Raw genomic sequence first — 19673 nt, 5'->3', positions numbered from 1 at the left:
CACTTTACCACTCAGCCAGTAGCAGCCTTTCTAATTACATTGAGAAGCGAATTTTTCTCCTAGTTTCTGATTAGTTGCATTTGACCAGTAGCCAATGCCAAATTCAGCTTTGGAATATGCAGCACATCAGCCGTTGTTTTCAGTGGAGGTTATATCCTACATGTATGACTGAATTCAGTCGCTGGGAGATGTGGTGAGAAAACCTTTCCCTCACACCGAAAATGGTCTCTGAGCATTTTTCAGCTGTGCCTGCTTACAAAATAAATGTTGACTCGCATTAGCCCTTTCATGCTTCAACGGGAAGCCAGATTAGATTCTGGTTCATACACCAGCAAGAGCAGCATCTGCTAAACTCCAGTTGCAACACCTTTTCTGTACAAAAGCAGCAAAGGGAGGTTAGTATTACCAAATTTTTTGTAGTGTCCACAAGAAGCTATAAGAAAAATTCAGCTATGATAGTTTGTGATCAGTGAGTGAGTATACAATACTCAAAATCAATTTTGAAAATAACTCAAATTGCTGAGGTGGACGCCTTTTTTTTTTTTTTTTTCAGAGCCGCGTTTTTCTGGCGCTGTCAACACCCCCCCCCCCCCCCATCACACAGAATGTGCTAGAATGGGTGTTACCAACAAAGAAAAGCCAACTTTTCGGGCCTTTTTTAAAGGCAATTTTCTGAGCCTAACAGCATTTTAATCCACCAACTGCTGATGGGGAATACACGCTGGCTTTGCATTTAAGCAGACTGTGCAGTTAACAGAGAAGCATTTAAGTGAAGCAGACTGTAAATGACACCCAAACTGCAGGGATTATATGACAGTTTGCTACCCTGGGAAGGGGATGCCAAAAATTCATGTCCCTCTGTGGAGTGAAGGAGAAGCAGCAGATACACCACTGATCCTCACAATTTGCAAGCATCCACTGTTGTTGGCAATAGCAGCCATACGGTTCTATTCATCAAAATGCATTTTAAAGAATAGCTTGGAGCAAGCCTGGGCAAAGGGACAGTTAAGCAGAAGTTTATTTCTTTATTATTTGAGACTATCTCACATTCCACTACCTCTTTTCTCTCCTGCAGCAACAATGGCTGCTATTAAAATGCAGGCAGTTTCCTCATCTCTTCCTTAGCAACCATACTACAGAGAAAATGGAGTTTGGGAGCATAAAGAATAGAAAGAGGATTTGTTTTGGTCTCTTAAACTGTTACAAGAACCTTTCACACTAGAGGCAAAAGCCACTTATTAATATTCATGCTGTGGTCTTCTGTTTGTGAGAAGCAAGATTGGGATCTCTCTCCCTACACCCAAAGATGAGGTCTGTGAAGCAGATCCCGAACAAGAAACAAAACCAGGATCAGGACTGGTTCCCTACTGCAGGTCACATGAATGATGGAAGTGGATATCTTAGCAGCACTGCAGAAATCAGCATGTTCTACCGCAATACGCTTAGATGGGCAGGTGTCTCATATCAGTTTGGGGAACACTGATAAACTCCTTACCCAGCTGTGCTTGTCCAACAGAGATGATCGTAGGAACAAAGCCAAACAGGAGGTTTAACCAAGAAAGCCATACAGCTGCTTCAAAGGCCGATCTAGTATAGAGGACTTGAAACTTTTCCACAACCACCTCTTCTTTCTTATCCTCTTAGTAAGCTTTTGAGAACAGGAGTACTCTTGTGCCTGATGTAGACCTAAAGCCTCTATATCAAGAGATGCTTAAAAAACAGAACAGATCCTTCACCTCCAAAGCAACAACTTTCAAAATATTTTATGGTAGTAATAATCCAAGGATGTAATATGGGTCACATAACACTAGGGTTGCTTTTTTCCACCCAGCACTTCTAAAAGCCTTCAGGCTGTCAAATGCCCAGAAGCTTTTAAAAGCAGCTGAAAAGTACTGAAAAAGGAGAGATTGGTCATTTAAGAACACAAAAAGAGGAGGAAGAGAGAAAATTAACTGACTCTCACCCTCAGGACAAGAAAGGCTTGTTTCTTGATAAAATCACACTCTTCAAAGCTTCTACAGCTCAAAATCTTCTTGAGTCACATAAAATCATTGACATGACAAGCAGCTTATACATGCCTGTTGTTATATTAGATGCATTGTCTATATGACTGTGTTCCAAAAGACCAGTTTTGGCTACTAGGAACAAAAAAACAGGTACAGGGCAGTAGTCTCTTTTTGTTGCGAGGATGCTGTTGAAAGAGAAATATGAAATAAGAATAATTAAAAAAAAAAGTCTTCAAAGGATGATGAAATACTTGCATGTAGTATCTTTTAATGAGTCAATGTTATGAGGCATTAAATAGCTCTCTTAGCGGAGACAAATACAGATTCTTTGATATGGTTAATTTAGCAGAATCAAAGATCCCAACCTACAGAAGAAACTAGTCCCCAAAGAACATGGAATCAGAAGCATATACACAATCAAAAGCAAAAAGATCTATTTCCATCCTCACATATTACCACAAGGTAGCTGGCTCACACTGTGAGCACAAAACAACAAGCTACCTCAGCAGGTCATTTTTGAGGCTTCATACCAAATTTGATACAATGTGGAAATCAAAGTAATGTTAAGTAAAAACTGTATTTGGAAGATAAAGCCACCGTTTACAACAATTTTAGCTTTGTTATGACACAGCATTACAAAACAAACAAAAGCAGTAGCGTGGTCCAAGTATCACGACATAGCATGATCTAACCTCCAGACAGGACAGAATAGTTACTCCTGTCAGTGGTTCTCAAAGGCTCAAGTCAGCACTGGCATTCTGGGGTGGTAAAATGTGCAGATACAAAAGGAAGAACCAGGTCATAGTCTTAGAAGTTTACAATCTCAGTCCTCAATATTGCACTACAATTGAACACGTTTATTTCGCGGGTGCTACTTAGGTATATTATTCTAAATATATGCAAATTTGATTATTACTGTGAAAGTTATGCTGAATTTTGCAGGGGTTTTTTATCTTTATTTAAAATAAAGACTAGAAGTTGCTGCGCATTTTACAGCATTTGCCTTTACATTCTTCCTTCATGATTTAACTTCTGCCATTTCCATTAAACACATAAAATTTAGGGGGTTTTACTGCCATTTTAATCGTTGTTACTTTTTCATGCAATGCCAACTCTGTTTTCTTTAATACTAAAATTTTAAAATCAGATAAATGTATTACTATCAGTACATAAGTCTTTCTATTGCACGCATAGAAGCCCACTCTTGCATAAAATGTTGGTACACCTAATAGTCCATTTCAGCACTCGCTGAAACTGTTAAAATAGGACTTTAAGAAATTAACCTGAAATACATGTAACCTGGTATATTTAGCAAGATATGCAACGTGTAATAATGTGCAACAAGCTTGCCAACAGGAAAAGTTGGTTTGCTTTCTGTGCAGGATACTGATTCTTATAAAATCATTTCGTCCCAGTAATACTGGTTAGGTGAAAACTAAGCGTGTGAATAACTAGGCATGTATCCATATCTATGGAATCTGGCTACCATGCATGATTCAACAAGATGACCTGTAACAAAATACCTAGGTGGAAAGGCCTACCTAAAATTGACACACCAGTATCATAAGACAGTAAATATTATCTGTAATCAGTGCTTGTTGATGCCATCTATATACCCATTGTTACTATCCATAGCTGGAAGAGAAGCCTTGAGGGGGGAAAAAACAGAGAATTTCCCAAAACCCCATGTAAACTTGAGTCACAGTCTATACTGATTTACATGTTTCCATGAAACAACGAACAAGGAGGAACTAACATTGCCCTTAAACACCTTGCAAAGAAGACCCTACAAAGAAATTCTCCAAGATAATTTGACGTGGCAGATGGGGACAAATGAAGGAAAAAGAAGGAATGGGTAGATATATCCTGACAACCAGATCTACAGCTGTCTGCTAATGTGACAGCACAAAAGGCAAGCTACACAAGGGAAAAACAAGTTTGAACCCTTTTCATTTTTTTCTTGTAAAGATAGAGGTATCTGCTTATAAGAAGAAAGAGCTACCACCTTTTTATTTTCCTCAAAGATGAGACATGAGAGTTGTTAATATTTTTCCTGAAAAATTATACAGAAGAAAAGCAAAAAAACATGTTGTTTGGAGATACATCAGAATCTGAACAATTTTTCATTTTATTTAAAACTCTGGGTTCAAGGGATAATATGTTTTTGTGTGTTTCTAATAAGAAAAAAATCAAGTCTTGAGACAGTGCCAAGACACACCCATAAAACACAAGATTGACTAGACATGTACTAAAATTGATAAGGAAATCCTTCCATGCCACTTTCAGCAATGAGAGGCATGGTCTAATATTTTTCCTTCATAGCTCACCTCCCATACTGCAATTTCTGCTACAGCACAGCGCTCCAGTGTACTAACAGAGTCTCAGATCAAGGCCAAAAACTTTCTCAAACATTTCTCTGAGACTGTGGTGTTGGCCCAATGATTCACGCTTCCTTCTGCCGCAGGGCACCCTCTACAGATAGAAGTTAAAAGCTCCCTTCACAGAAATCATCTAATGGTCAAGATACTACAGAACTTCTGTGGCAACAGCTGGGACACCTTGACATTATGAGCTGTGGTTTTGGGTTTTCCACTTAAACATGGAATAATTATGTATTTCCTAGACATTTCAGATTCTTAACTACCTAAAGATGTTTGGTTTACTGAAACCAAATGCAAATGAGAGCAAATGTGTTTTTCCACAAGTGGTAGAAAAAAGGACTTAAAAGTATGCAAATTTAAATACAAAACCAGCAGTTCTTTAGAAGAAGTAATTAACTGGTTATATAGGAAACTCAGAAAGCTGGCCCTTCTAATTTTAAATTAGCTAGCTTGAGCATCTCCCAGCTTCAGTTGGTTGATTATGCTGACAGTTATTTCACAGGACATGGAACAAAAGTGGGTTTTGCCCAACATGCATATTACATGCAAAATGAAGACTCAGAGCATTCCCTATCTGGTTAGCATTCCTGCCACCAGCTTCTATCCAAGCCCCAGCATCCTCTCTTAGCAAGAATTTCAGGTGGATGCTACAAGGAATTACCGTATTTCTTTAATTCACGGTAGTGAGAAACATCTTTGCTGTTTTCTCAAAGACTGCAAAGAACACAGGCCACAATCATGGGATCTGAGGTTCAAATAAAGATCCCGGCCTTTGTACTGCAACAGCCTGAGACCTTCTTTACAGTTTAAGTACAAATTCTATTACAGTTCTGTTTCTACTTGTAAAAAAGTTACAAGATTCAGCTATGGCCATCATATCCCTCTACAGCAGAAATCAGTTCCTTCATAGCAGCCCGGTATGGAAGCTGATCCCCAGAATTTGCATTACACATAAAAAGCACATCAAATTCCCTCAAACTGTTTAAACTGTGATCATGTAACATCTATCTACTACTTTTTACTTCCTCTCTCTTTGGATATTTACTTCCTTTCAAAACTCTGGACTACTGATCTCCAGGACAGACTTTCTTGAGTTTTTTCAAGAGGAAAGATCCACAGCATTGAAAACAAATCCAGCTATGAGGCTTAATGTGGTTCTTAAGTGCTATCATAGCTATAAATATCTAAATAATATAATTCTGTATAACAGGTCAATCAGCAAACTAAAAAAACCCAGCAGTCCAGAACGGCCTGCATGACCACTGACTTCAGACTGGTGGACAAATTCTGCAGATGTTTAAAGTGTTACTGCTGGCTCAGTCCCCTCCTGAAGGGCAGAGAGGAGACTGCTGGCAGCAGCTGGTACTCCCACACTCGTTACACACAGCGGAAGATTCTCTCCAACTGCTAATTGAGGTGGGCTTTCGCTAATATACTGAACAAAAGCAAGTGAAGGGCAGACACGTTTCCTTTCTGTTGCTCCCTCCAGCAAAGAGGCAGGGGAGATAGCTCCGTGGTGACAGTGTTTGCAACCGCTGTAGTTAAGATTCACGGTCACATGTCAGTCCTGAAGATACAATCCTCATTCTAAACTGCCTGCAGTCAATGTGACACCTATTATTAGCAGCAGTAAAACAGACTCTCAGTGAGGCACAAAGGTACTACTAGTTTACCATCGACTTCTAAAATGTTGTCTTCCACTTCCGAAAGGGGAGAATTTGACATCGGAGCATGGAAAAGGGTGCAAGCTGCAAGCAGGCTTAGAAGGACTCTCACACGTAAGTATAATATAGAAAGAGGTATGAAAGCTTAGGAAAGTGAAAGTGAAGAAAAAAAGCATCAAAAAAGCATCAGAAAGAGCATTCACCAAAATAAGAAAGAAAGCCCACAACTGTTTGCAGGGACAGGTTACACGCTGCTTGTAATACTGACCAAATTATGCAAAAAGAGCTTGTACATCCTGGCTTCCAGCTGTGAAATTTGCAGAGATGAGTAACCAAAGAACATAGCTACCGCCACATTCAATTCCTACAAAAAACACAGCTATAGTCTCCATGCATTTAATACTAGAGAAACATGTAGCAGCATGAAGCTAGGGAAGCTTCACACAGAGAAAAGTCAAAAGTGGATCTCTTCCTTCTGTCACCCAGAGAGCATCACTCAGATCCCCCCCCCTCCCCACAACAATCCTGCTGGGCAGCACAATGTTTGTGCCCTGACAAGTGTTTCAGTGAGGAAGGCTACCAAAAAGATGTTAAATATGTCAGCTGGTAGGGTGCAGCTGAGATGTTACAGGAAATACCCTCAGAATGGTGACAGGCCCACAAGCTGTCTTTGGGGATGGAGACCACAGAATGAGGTCTTTATAAGCATGGCTGCAACAGATGATACCTGTCCCTACCCTGGAGAAAAATCCATTATGGGCACTTCTGTTGAAAACTTTCAAATAGCTATTTTTTTACAAAAGATTTTCTTTACAGCTGCTTACTTCTGAAAAGCTGTATTAAAATGGGATTGTCCTGAAAGCCTGAATTTCACCAATTTTCACTGTCAATTTTGGAAAGAATCCATGTCCCAAAGCAATATATCCTCTTCCTTATTATTGACCTTCCTTCACATTTCTTGTTAGCTTCATCAGGCTAAGTCTAACTTCAGATGGCAGAACTGCAGACTGGAAAGTTCAAATCTTTGTTTTCTTGGAAGAATGCTTACTATATTATATACAGAATAAACTGACAGTAGGTCACCTGCACAGTTCTTCTACCCATCTCACTGAACACCAGGAAAAATCCTGAATACACTGATGAGCAAAAAACATTCCACAGTTCTTACTAGTAATCACCATATTGCAATGTACTTCAGCTACTGCAGGTCTGCTCTTAGTTTGGAGAGGTATCACATTTTTTTACATACTGCCAGGGAAAACCATTGTATCTTATTCCACTAGCCCAAGTAAGAGAAAGAAAACCATGAGTTCTACTCCATGTTATGCCATTGAGATGATCATGCATCTACTTACAGGCCTCCTGCAAGAAAAAGGAGCACAATTTGCCCCATAGGCTCACTGCGGGTTTTCACCTGATAAACCTAAGATACGTCAGGGCCATATTCCATCTTCTACCATAGGCTGCAGAGGTTCTTGCCAAGAAATGTGCTGCTTTAACATTTTGGATCAAAATTTATTGATGCAGCAGGTGACAAGATCAGTAATTCAATGCTCAGGAAAGACTGGATATATGGGAGTTGGGGCACGAAAGGAAAGATCTAAGCAGGCACTTATTTTTGGTATAGATATTCGTTAAGTTGTTGATCAATGACTTGCAGGTGTGACAGAATGCTGAAAAATCTGAGGTGACTAGTGACAGATCTTATCGACGATAAAAGTACTGAGATAAGATTTACACAGGCAGCCTGATGTGGATCCAAAAACACAAGCAGAAACCACAACTGTCACTGACCCTTATCTTCTTTAGGCAGGAGAGTCACAGTGACATCTGTCTGGCAAGGACTCTGAACAAGCATGTTAACTGCAGAAGTTGTTTCTGGATGCAAAACAGGCAATCTGAGCTTAAGTATCATAGTTCTGTTTTCAAAAAAGCATCTGCTTTTCAACAGCTGCTGGGAAGTCCAAGCATCAATCATTTGCTGTTTAAAAGTACAAATACAGATATTTTCTTAAAAAAATAAATAAAAAAAGCAATAGATAGTTATCAAATAATGAATAATTCCAGACCCACACAAGTTTTTTTCAAGCTTTATTAACATGTTTCCCAGTTGCTGTTATTATCAATGCCCCAGCACCACTGCTGTTGAACATGAAGCTCAGTTCAGCTTTGAAGAAAATTCAGTTGATAGGGCAGGAAAGTACTTACTGCAAATTTTACTTGCAGTTCAAAGCATTGTCTGCATAACTGCTATTGACAGCTGTACTCAGCGCACCACACCCAGTTTCTATTCTTTTTGTTTTCTGCATGTGCTGAGTCCTTACATCTTCTTGCTCTTGCAGGTCTAAGTCTACAACTCTTTCCTTTTAGTATTACTTTGTGCTAAAGAAAGTATTATAGTAGCCATTTTTTGACAAATGAAGTAGATCACTGTGTGGTAAACAAGCTAGCCTCTGTCCGTCTCCTCCTCCTCCTCCTCCCATTCCCAGCATGAAAATAGCTAGGGCTAAAGCAACAGCTGGGGATCATTACACTGACAGGAATAGTTCAGTAAACTCCAAGAAGGGAAAACATGTCATATCCAAAAAAACCAAAAACACATTAGGGCAGCAGGACTGAAAAAATATGTGAATTCAACTCCAGGGATAATGCTATGACTCTCCTTCCACTGATAACAACTGACTTACAAAAAACCTGGTCATTCAGTGTTAACCCTTTCCTTAAGCTTCCCACTCGCGTCATAAAGTTAACAAATACCCTGCAACACCTCTAGTCGTCACAGTCAAACGAGGCACACTGGGAGTTAAGCAAAAATAAATTTAAATTGCCATCTTACTGCCAGCTTTGAGCCACCTCACATTAATATGTCATTATCTCACCTTCACTGCACCTCTTACATTTTAAGCATAATCACACTCACTGTGCTACACATTTGCAAGGAGTGGCTGCAGCACCAGGCTACAGGGAGTCTAACTACATACGTCTGGTGTGCCTCTGGATTTGCCATAAAAAATGACAGCAGGTTAACTCCCCATAGGTTCAACACATTTTCTATGTTCTTCTGTGTCAGAGCACTATTTGCAAAAATAATTCTGAATGGTGGGACATATCTGGCCATAATTCAGAGATGCACCTGTTACATTTTGTGACTGGTTTCTGATGTTCCTTACCCATGCATTTGCATGAGGCATCGCTTTTGCATCTCCCACAGCATCTTCGGGTCCACTCTGAACTAGGAAGACACAGATCAACCTTTACAGAAAAATGTCACCCTGCATTCCTGTGAGATGCCTCAGACGCAGCGGCTGCCCTCTTGCTGGGGATCTCCTTGGCGTCGAGAGCTTCCAAGTCTACACGTGCAGGTTCTTCTGCCCTCTACGGGATGAAGGACAGCCACCTCACAGCTTTACCTTCAGGTTCCCGGAGATGTTACAAAAATAAGGTCTAGATCACTTGTGAAGAAAGCCGTATGTTAACAAGCACTTGCATGACTCCTGATCTCTTCAAAGTACTGAACAGATATTAATAGTTTAATCAAAGGCTAAGCTAACTCAAATTACCTCACATTTGCTGTGGACCAAGAATGTGTGCACAGTTACTGCAGATCAGATGGCATGCAGGAACTTGTTCGTGTGTCTGGGCCCTGAGACACAAATCTTGGAAAAAGACAGGTGAGTTTTACTGTCGGCCCCAAGTCACACTGAACATTTTTGAAGGAAGGACTTGCAAAAAAAAAAAAAAAAAGTTTCGTTTAAGAGCAACAAATGAAAGAAATTGCACAGAGGTGGAAAAGTTGGAATTTACTTTCGGAAGTACTTAGTTCTAAGCTAAAGCTTGCAATTCCCTCTTCATATCTTTCATGAGGGGCTACAATACTGCTGTGTTAACTGGTCTAGGAACTGCAAACTAGGCTCTGGTATTTGAAAACTAAATCATTCCAAGGCATTCTTGAATAGAAAACATGTTTATGGATTCCTGAATTCTAGGAATTTTACAAATAACTGCCCCAACGCATACTTTGAAAAATACAAGCATATGTTCCTTGACTTCCCCATGTCAAACCCATTTCTGTATGGAAAGGATCAGCAGTTCCCAAACTTCAATGTCAAGTCCCAATTCAAAAAAATAAATAAATCAAATTTAGGAGACCATGTGTTTTCCAGAGGTAAGGAAACAAGATGAAGTCTTTTCCAGATAGCTGCTTCTCATGAGATTCATTAAGAGAATAGGTATGAGCATTGTCAGCACAACACAGACACCCCTTGTTTGCCCAGCTTTACTAAGAGGAGAAAGCAGACTGGTACCCATTCACCTCTGTGTGGTGAAGAGAGAGGAAGAGAAGTGGATGAATTTTCTGTCCTGGGCAATAACAAAACTAAGTTGTTCCATTTTTAGGTGGACCAAAACTAAGGTACAACAGTCATTATAGTTTCAGGTCAATACTAATTTTGGACTTCCAGAGCTTCCGTAAGGGTTTACACGTGAGTGCATCTGCTTCTCCACAGTGTGTAAGATTTGGCTCTACAAAATACAATGCATGCTACAGCATAAATACAACAGGCATCCCGAGACTGCAGGAGACGTGAATGGAGCAGCAGCAAAGCTAAGGGGTTATTCTTTTCTCTTCTGACACGAGAAGCTGGCAGCATCTATTTCTCTTCCCTACCCTTCCTGTTTGGTAGCTGGTAGAAAGTAGCTTTCCTCATCACATATGATATTAAGTGTCATGAATCAGACATGGGGTAGGCTGATAATATTGCTAGACTTTGCAGAGTCAACACCGCTCTTTCAATAATCAGAATTATACAAGAATTCAATGACCTTAATTCACTTCTACTTGAGACAGCAGCAAACATTTTTATATTGATTAAAGTACTACAGAATTTTACTCTCCTCATCCTACATGTTATCCTACTGTGGAGCTTGTGGTATTTAGTGACTGGATGAAAGATATATCCTGCCACATCCAAATGAAGAGTGCTCACTTTCTGTGAAAATCAATGCCTTGCAAGTGGAAGACAGCTGCAAGTTCTGGCTTTTTTACTTTGGTTTGGTTTTTTCCTCTGAAGATTGATGTGCTGCAGTTCTTTGCCTCCAGAGCAAAGTAATCTGGGAATACTGCCTATACTAATGGATTTATTACTCCCAAACTTGAATTTGAGGACTGTGACTTCAGTTTTCTTTTCCTTTTCCATATTTGTTCGACAAAGAGTATTCCAATGAAAACAAGCAACAAAAATAGTAATATTTTTAAAATCTGATAACAAGCTAACCCTTGATATATGTTAAAGACGCTTGGTAGGGGGAGTGACAATAGGGGGTAGAAACTTAACAGTTTTGTTCGGCAGCCTCAGCAGGCCTAGAGCTGCATATGAGAGAAAAATCCTCTAAATGCAACTGCTAAAATCATCTTAGACACACGGGCCCTCTTTCCGCAAACACAGTCTTATTCTGTCTGGCTTTTTGTCCTCAGCTCCTACCACCCTTTACTTTACTTTTCTGTCCAAAATATCACTCAGTCATTTTCCGCTCCTCTCAGATCACATTACTCGCTCTTGAAATCAGTCATCATCTTATTTCTGAGGCCACTGTGCTCAAGATCTTTGTTCACTCCTGCAAGTTCCTATTAAAATTTCACCTGTAGCTAGACAGATCCAGTATTTCTGATAAAACACAAATCTTATGTTTGCCACTGGCATTTTGTTATGTTCTGCCATTCTTGCCTGTAATCTTTTCCCGGTTCCTGTTTGTTGCAATTTATTATGGTGCACACTATGAATGGATCACTGTTTTCATCTTCTCAATCTTTTTAAATCCCTCCAGATCTTCTTCTTTCCTCATAGATATAACTCCCTAAAATCTGACCTCTGTCTACATAATCTTTCACAATTGGCAAATGCCTGTAAAAAAAAAAAAATCACATATATTTGCAGGAGAATACCATTATCTAAAACAGAATCACATTTAGATATACACACCCCACTCCTTTCACACTCTCCAAACAACAACATACTGAAACTTAAAACATGACACTACCTCCTTCAAGGCAGAGTTGCCACTCAAGAACAAGCCTTACACCTTTAATAAAACAGCCTTAAAACATGGCTCACAAGAGCCCTATACACATAGAGAAGAGGAAGAAATTTAAACTCTGAAATTAAAACTTCCAAACGCAAGTGAAATTGCCCCAAGGTCCAGGCACTGCAAGTCACTACATACAGAGCTCCAGCCTTGTTCTGTGACATGCTTATGAGCGCCCTCAGGGACAACAGGTCACAGGAGTCAGTGGGAAACCCAAAATCTGGACTACTGCCCAGAAAAGAAAAAGCAGGCAGACTCAATATGCAAGAGGAAAAGAAAAAAAAAAGAAAAAACCCAACTCACAAACCAATTACACAGTGCCTACAACAAAGAAAGCAGAGCCTGCTAACCTTCTCGTAAGCTGTGGTATGAATCCTGATATGTGCTTGAATAGCTCTTCCCTTGCTTTGACACAGTCTCTGCAAGCGGCACAATCCCGACATAGGCAGGCTGGAGTGTCTTGGCTTTATCCAACATATTAGAGGAAATCCCTGGACCTGAAGGCAGATTCTGTAACACAGAAGGCGTCCCAGGCTACTGGAAGGGGTGCTTAATCCTCACAAGAGACCCAACCGCAATCCCTCTCTACCAGGTTTCAGTCACTGCACCAAGCGGTAGAGTGGAAAAAAAAAAAAAAAAACTAGTTTACTGCTAGATTCCAACGCTGTGCTTGCATAGGAACAGAGAGGTACGTGAGGCACAGACAAATCCTGACAGCCAACATCTAAAGATTAAAATCAGCAAGGCTCTTGGCAAAACTTTTCTTCCTACTATCTTAAAGCTCAGACAGAAACTTCACTGTTTCAGCAAGCGGCTATGAGCATTCAGGATCCCAGTATGCAGAGCGGTGCTTATCAACAGATGCGTGGACTTCTTCGTGGGGCCACTTGCAGTAACAGCCAACCTCATTCACCCAAAATAGTGAACAGTTGGTTTCTCCACTCACACTACAGACACCTGCCAGACAGGCAATATCATGTGATTGAGCACTACCCTCTGCCCCTGCACCTCCCGACTGTAAGCTCGCCGTGCACACAGCTAGCAGAACACCACCACTCTGAGTGCAGAAGCATGCTGCCCTTTTTCCCTTCCTGGTCAAACTATTTGAAATGGAATTCTAGCTGTGGAGAAAACTAAACTGATAAGCTGGGAAACAAAGTTCTTATATGCACTTGCTCTGAGACCACATATAGGTAACAGCAGGCTTCTGTACAAGCACACGTTCTTGCCTCTTCTTCCCTTATATCCTTTCTCCCAACTTGCAGAAACACCTACCTGAAGATAACCTGCAGCCGCCAACCAATAACCCTCTATGCAAGCACTAAAACTTCAGCATCCGTGCTTATATGGAGGCAGTCGTCTCACCTGGAGCTTATTTAATGCACATCATGAACAGATGCCGTATGGCTGACAAACTTTGGTTATACATACTGCCCAGCATGGTAATGGAATTGGAAGTGGCCAGGGAAAAGCATGCTCCAACTGAGTAACAGCCGGGAGGAAGTCTGAGGGGAAGAAAAAAAAAAAAAAAAAAAAAAAAGAGAGAGAGAGAAAGGAAAACAAAAACAAACCTTGTCCAGTGAATACACATACCTGAAAAAAAACTATTCTGGTGTCTTTCCAGGGGGAAAAAAAAAAAAAAAAAAAAAATTGAATAGTAATCAGTGTCATCCCACAAGCCTGAAGCAAAGATAGCCATATGGACATTACAAAAATAAGAGGGTGAATACTCTAAACCCTACTGAAACAGTCTCCATTTCATATTCTGCACACACACCCTCAATCAAGACAAAAATTTCTCATCTCCAAATAGTTTGAGAGGCATCCAAGCCATTTCACAGAGCAAGGCTGGAGCAACAACAAGGGGAAAAAGTCTCTAATAATGAAGCTCATATCTGAGAAAAGTGGTGCTCAGTCAGATTTAGAAAACATGACTAACTCTGCCATAAGCTGCACTAGAGGAACGAAACAAACTAACATTTTTAAGTTACAAACTAAAAACTAATATACAGAATTTTACATGTTTACTAAATAATGATGCTAGATGGCATCAGTGACATTTCTGAGCACCTTCAACAGTACACATCTTACTCTGAAATGTTCAACCTTCACTCAGAGAAGAATCCAAACTCTAAAGTTCCTGTGGGTAAAAAAATATCTTTGGTGATAATATAACGATCTGTAACAGCATTATTCTTAAATTACCCATGTATACTCAACACAAACTCTTAAGTTTAGGATTTGTAAAAGTCAAGTAAAGGTTCAGTTTCACAATGAACTGTGGCCAGTAAGGTCAAATTACTGCATAAATAAATGAGCCCGCTTTTGCATAAGCATTAGCAGTCATGAAGCTGCGGAGAGCTGCCTGGGGAAGCTGAGCTGGCAGACCACAAGAGTGCTAAAGCCAGGATGAAGGACAAGAGAACGAAACACGCTGTCCACATCTCCCCTTGCAGCAGCAACACAGAACTGCACATTGAATCAGGCCTGATACTCTGTGCAGATGGGTCCTATAATTACTGTAATAACTAAAGAACAACTACCCTGTGCCAGACTGAATCCTTCTTCTTCTGGCAAACAATACACCATCTGGATGGTGGAAATTACAAGATTCAGCTACAGAGGTCAAAGACTGCTACTACTTTGCCAACCAGGGCCTCTGAGCTAGCAGCTCACTACAGTCTCCAAGGCCTGGGAAACACGAGCCGGTTGATCCATCCAGCTGACTCACCAATACCCAGGTATTGCCGAAACAGCCCTAAGACGTTGCCCAAGTTCTGATGAAGAAGACTTCTAAGAACTGAGAGGCACCAAGGAGCTAATAATACATGAAATCCACTGCCAGTTTTGGCAATCTGGTGATATAACTAATCCTCTATAACTGACAACTCCAACTTGATGAAGATTTGATCTTCTCGATGTATTATTGCAGAGCTGCACATATGTATGCAGACATACCTTTCTTTCTTCCTATGCAGAAAACAGCTTGGAAAGAAAAACACCCGAGTGGCTCAATAGTAGGTAGATAAATCTTTTCTTTGCTGAGCAAGTGTTTTGGGTTTGTGTGGTGGGGTTTTTGGTAGCAAGGGAGGGGCCGCAGGGCCGGCTCCTGTGAGAAGCTGCTCGAAGCTCATACAGATTCTGATAGATGAGTAAAGACCAAGAGCAACCTGTCTGGTATGAAACACTGACACTACTGCCAGATGTTGATGAGCATCAAAAAGTTAAACAAAAGTTTAATTTGTTTTGTTGGATCCTGATGTACTGATACAAGATCTGAAAGTCTGACCAATGATCACAGGGGCAGAAATATCAATGCACTGTAAGAACACGTAAGGCCTGATAAGTAATTTCGACAGTTACTTCGGAAATCAGCAGGGTAGATGGGAAGGTCTGTTTCACGGCATAGGTAGGATTTCCAACAACAGTTTAAGTTGCTTAACCACTGCAGAAAAGTAGGAGCAACCCATGCCAATGTACGTCCAACATTCAGTATCTTGCACAACCTTCAGCCTGGAATTGGCACCAGTGCTGTTGGCAGAAAGATCACCTTTGCCAACAGGACCTAGGTATTTGCCACAGATTTCTGGTCTGGAAAACATCAGGCCTAATTTTCATAATCTGTCCATGAGACATCTATTGAGCCTTACATCGTCTGACTTTCAAGTGTGAAATGAGACACAGACTGTGGGAATGTATTCTTCCTCAAGATGCTGCATAACTATTTATACCCTCACACAGAAATAAAAAGAAACATCAGGTGCACATACAGCTTGCACAGATACTGCTGCTAGTTCTGAGGCCTGATGGGCACAGAATGCAATACTTGTGTTTGAATGTCAGTTATCATTACTTACTATTTTGAATGAATTTGAATGACTTCATTAGCTTTCTCTTCTTTTATTTTTCTATCCTCAAAAGCCAAGGTAGCATATAAGCAGTAGCTTTTTCAAATTCCCATTCTGTGCTAGAAGAGAAATATGGAAGAGTGAACCACCTCCAGGTTAAGTTCTAACCCTGCTGTAGATATTTGACCTTTAAATTCCAGGAACACACAAAAAATTGCCTGTGCAAAGTTAGCATCAGAACTGCAAGGTGCTACAGCTTAAAGCTTGCTACCACCAAAAGGATCACACCCAGTTCACCTTCTCCTGCTCTTCTTGCAGCCATGCCCTCTCTTAGCCTCCTTAATACCAGTTCTCACATTCATCTGGTATCTTAATGAGCCAATAAAACCTACTAAACATCATTACCATCAGGTGGGATGAGCACCAGAGCTGGTGGCTGGTGAACACAGCTGGGAAGGGAGAGAGGGGCTACAGTCTTGACACAGGCTAGACTTTGGATCGGCTCAGCTGTAACACAAAACTGCATCATTAATTTTATCCCCAAAAATGAATGTATTCTTTAAATTCAAACTAATGAGCAGATAGAAAATGCGCTTACAACCCCCAACAACAACAACTTAAAATGTGCATTTTTTTCCTCCTTTCACCTCCAGTCCTCTTCGCAGCTCAGTGCAGGTTCTCTGTCTTTCTTCCCCCGGTAATAATGTTCTCAGGTGACACAATGCCTGCAAGGATCTGCATGCACACAATTTAGTGATGAAATATAAACAATGTACTGCTAAAAACTGGGAAACAGCTGCAATATATGCTCACTCAGGCAATATGAGAAAGATCTCAGTCGAGTTCTAAGTCAGATGGACCCTCAGAAAGAAGTATGAGCCCACTATATTTGAAGACCTGTCTCTGATATTTCTAGCAAGCGACAAAAGCTGGAAAAATAACAGAATGCTGCACCTACATCACTGTAAAGCTGTGATGTCTTATGACTCTATTCATTTTATACTTCAAAATAAATACAGACTTCACACTGACACTTGTGTTCCTCACTTTTTCTCAGCTAAGGATCAGATTTATGTAATGTGAGTTTGCTTTGGATATTCCCAGGATCCTGCCTCCCACCAACAGTGACCTTCAGGAAGAGGTAGAAACGCCAAGCTGGGAGCACTGTACATTCTTGCTTCTCCAGTTCTCAGGAAGAGCCTGAAGTTTACATACTCTTATCCTTTCAACTAGCTGGTGACAGCTAGTGCTGCCACTCAGCATTCAGAAAACTCCTAGACATGACAGGTAGCCAAAGGTAAACCACTGTGCAGATGTAAAAAAGAGGCAACAGCAGCCGGCATGCCTGGGAACCTGGACCTTTGCCGTAGCTTTTGAGTGGCTCTTCAGTCCCCCAACCCACTCTGGGATATACCACCACCCCCACTTTTGGCAAGTTGGCTGTCATTGAGCTGTAAATACTGTGAGTTGAAAGCATAAAAATAGCTGCTGCACAGGCTGGAAAACCTATCAGATGATGTCAAGGCGCGTTTTGAGCCCTCCCCTCCCCCCCACCACTTCCTTTCCTATGTCACTTTCTCATTACCTCACTGTCTCTAATTCTGAAAGTGCTTCTCTCTGCATCTTTCAGCTGCCAAAGTGAACTTTACACAGCAGCTAGAGCCAAATCAACCCCCAGCACATATATTAACTCTGCCACCCACCCCATTCCTTGGTTTTCAGCCAAGATGTGAGTTTGCCTTTCCCTGAAAACACACACATGAAATCCATGATCCCTATCTGCAAAACACAGGAGCGAGAAGAATCAGTTCAGCCCAAGGAATGCAACGCTGATCTGCATTTGATTAAGTCCGTAGATAAGCAGTTTCCAACCAGCAAGGCAAGTCAACATTGTTAAGTGAGGTGTGGAGAGACAGCAGCAGCGATGCCACATCCCCCTCTCCCCAACGCAAGTCACTCAGCCCTGCCTCTCTCCCTGGCTCTGCAGACCTGAGGAGGAAGGAGAGGCAGAAGAAGGAAGCCAAAACCTTTGCTTTTCCCACCTCTCCCCTCCCCAGACCAAGAACACACTTGGTCAGTGTTGCTGACCAAAGGTCATCTGCAAAGAGACTATGGCAATGTTGCTACAATGGCAAAGAGGGGAAGAAGAGAGAGGAAGGGAAGCAGAGATGGTGGTTCACTTATGGTCCATGCCTCTCCTCCTCCCTCCAGGACCACTTGGTTACTGAGGAAGCCAGGGGTGATAAAGAGAAGGAAATGGTCCAGAAGTTACTCTACTCTAGATCATAACAAACCAAAAGCATTATGCAGCACATGCTCCTAACGTTACTACATGGGAGTGTTACACCTGCTCAGAATGTGTCACCTACACAGCCAAAGAAAGCGGTGCAACTTTTAAAGACAAGTTGGTTAAATTTACCTTTTTTCTTTTTTTGAGTTGGATTTTCTTTTGCAAACCACTAGCAACAGTTCTGTCAATGCTGACCTCTAGAAAGCTGCAAATAAACTCCTTGACTACACAACAGTGTTGCCTATGTAGAGATTTCTAGCCAAAAGAAATGCAACTAGTAGGTAGATTTCTCTGGCTAATGTGGAAGGATGCTGTCCACAACAGAAAACTTCACAGTAGAGGGCAGGAGGAAAGCAGGGGGATTAAGAGAAAGAACTTTTATACCTAGTTCCCAAACAACTGCTGTCCACTGTGCATACGAGCCCAACAAAAACAAGCAAGTAAATTAAAAGCACATATCCAAACACATTTTATTTGTTATTTTTACCATTTGGGTTGATAAATTCTGGTTATATGCAAAGACTGTTGCATACCTCTTTATAGTTCAAAATTACTAGCCCTTCTTCAAGTTACCACCCCCTGCTGAGCCCCCAGAACCAGTTGTATGAATGCTCTCGCTCTGTTCCAGTGCAAAGTTGGAAAGATTAGCTCAAGTTACTTTTGCTAAGCCAACGAGCTTCACAGTGAGAGCTCACACATCAAGCATGGCATCTCAAATGTGGGGTGGGTATCTTCAGTGGAGGGACTTAACTGAGAGCTGCTCCAGCTGGAATTGCAACAGAATTCCCATATATTCCTTTAGTTCAGCTATTACCCATCTTGCTCTCAAATAATTGCTTAAGACCAAAGAAAGTAAGAGTAACAGTTCCCTGCTCTTACCTAAGAGCAACAGTTTACCGGCTATAAAGGAGTCAAAGGTTTCAAGCTAGAGACAGTTACCCAAGATTCAACAAACTTAAAATTGTGCTCACACACATGCAGATGTGCGTTTCTCCACTACCACCACCACTCACAGGCAGGAACATCAAGAGACTGCAGGAAGACTGACATGTAAGTATATACTGTGCCCAGTGAAGAACACTGAGCACAAAGAGACCAGACTTTTCAAAACATTTCCTCTTGCAGATATTCTAGGCTTTAAACCACTATGAACAAGTGAAAACAGAAAAACCCAAAACATTTGGTTTTGCTCTTGAGAGCAGAAAAAAAGAGGAAGTTCTGGCTGCCAGACCAAGGGGGGTAGTAAGCAGGACAGAGCGGAAAAGGAGGCAATTTGAATTTGTCTTAAAACAGCAATTTCTTTTTAGGAGGGAGTAACTGGGAAAGGACAGGAGAAAGATACCCTTTCCCTCATGTTAAGGCCTGCCTAAGAGTTTGAGAAGTATGTCACTAATTTCTGTGGC

The 19673-nt window shown here is 41.1% G+C and overlaps 1 protein-coding gene across 2 annotated transcripts in view; it reads right to left on the bottom strand.

The window, feature by feature from the left end:
- Positions 1 to 12710, bottom strand: part of MRTFA (myocardin related transcription factor A) — a 50468-nt gene extending 37758 nt beyond the window's left edge. The window contains exon 1 of one of the 2 annotated variants that reach the window (XM_041129450.1): positions 12483 to 12710. In XM_041129450.1, coding sequence (XP_040985384.1) covers positions 12483 to 12609 — 127 coding nt within the window. In that variant the 5' untranslated portion in view covers positions 12610 to 12710. The remainder of the gene's footprint in view (positions 1 to 12482) is intronic. The other variant, XM_030040466.2, reaches the window with a different exon arrangement.
- Positions 12711 to 19673: the final 6963 nt, after the last annotated feature.

Source organism: Aquila chrysaetos, chromosome 17 (assembly GCF_900496995.4).
Source record: "Aquila chrysaetos chrysaetos chromosome 17, bAquChr1.4, whole genome shotgun sequence".
Lineage (NCBI taxonomy): Eukaryota > Metazoa > Chordata > Aves > Accipitriformes > Accipitridae > Aquila > Aquila chrysaetos.
The sequence above is the reverse complement of the archived record's forward strand: the minus strand, read 5'-3'. Positions and strand labels throughout refer to the sequence as shown.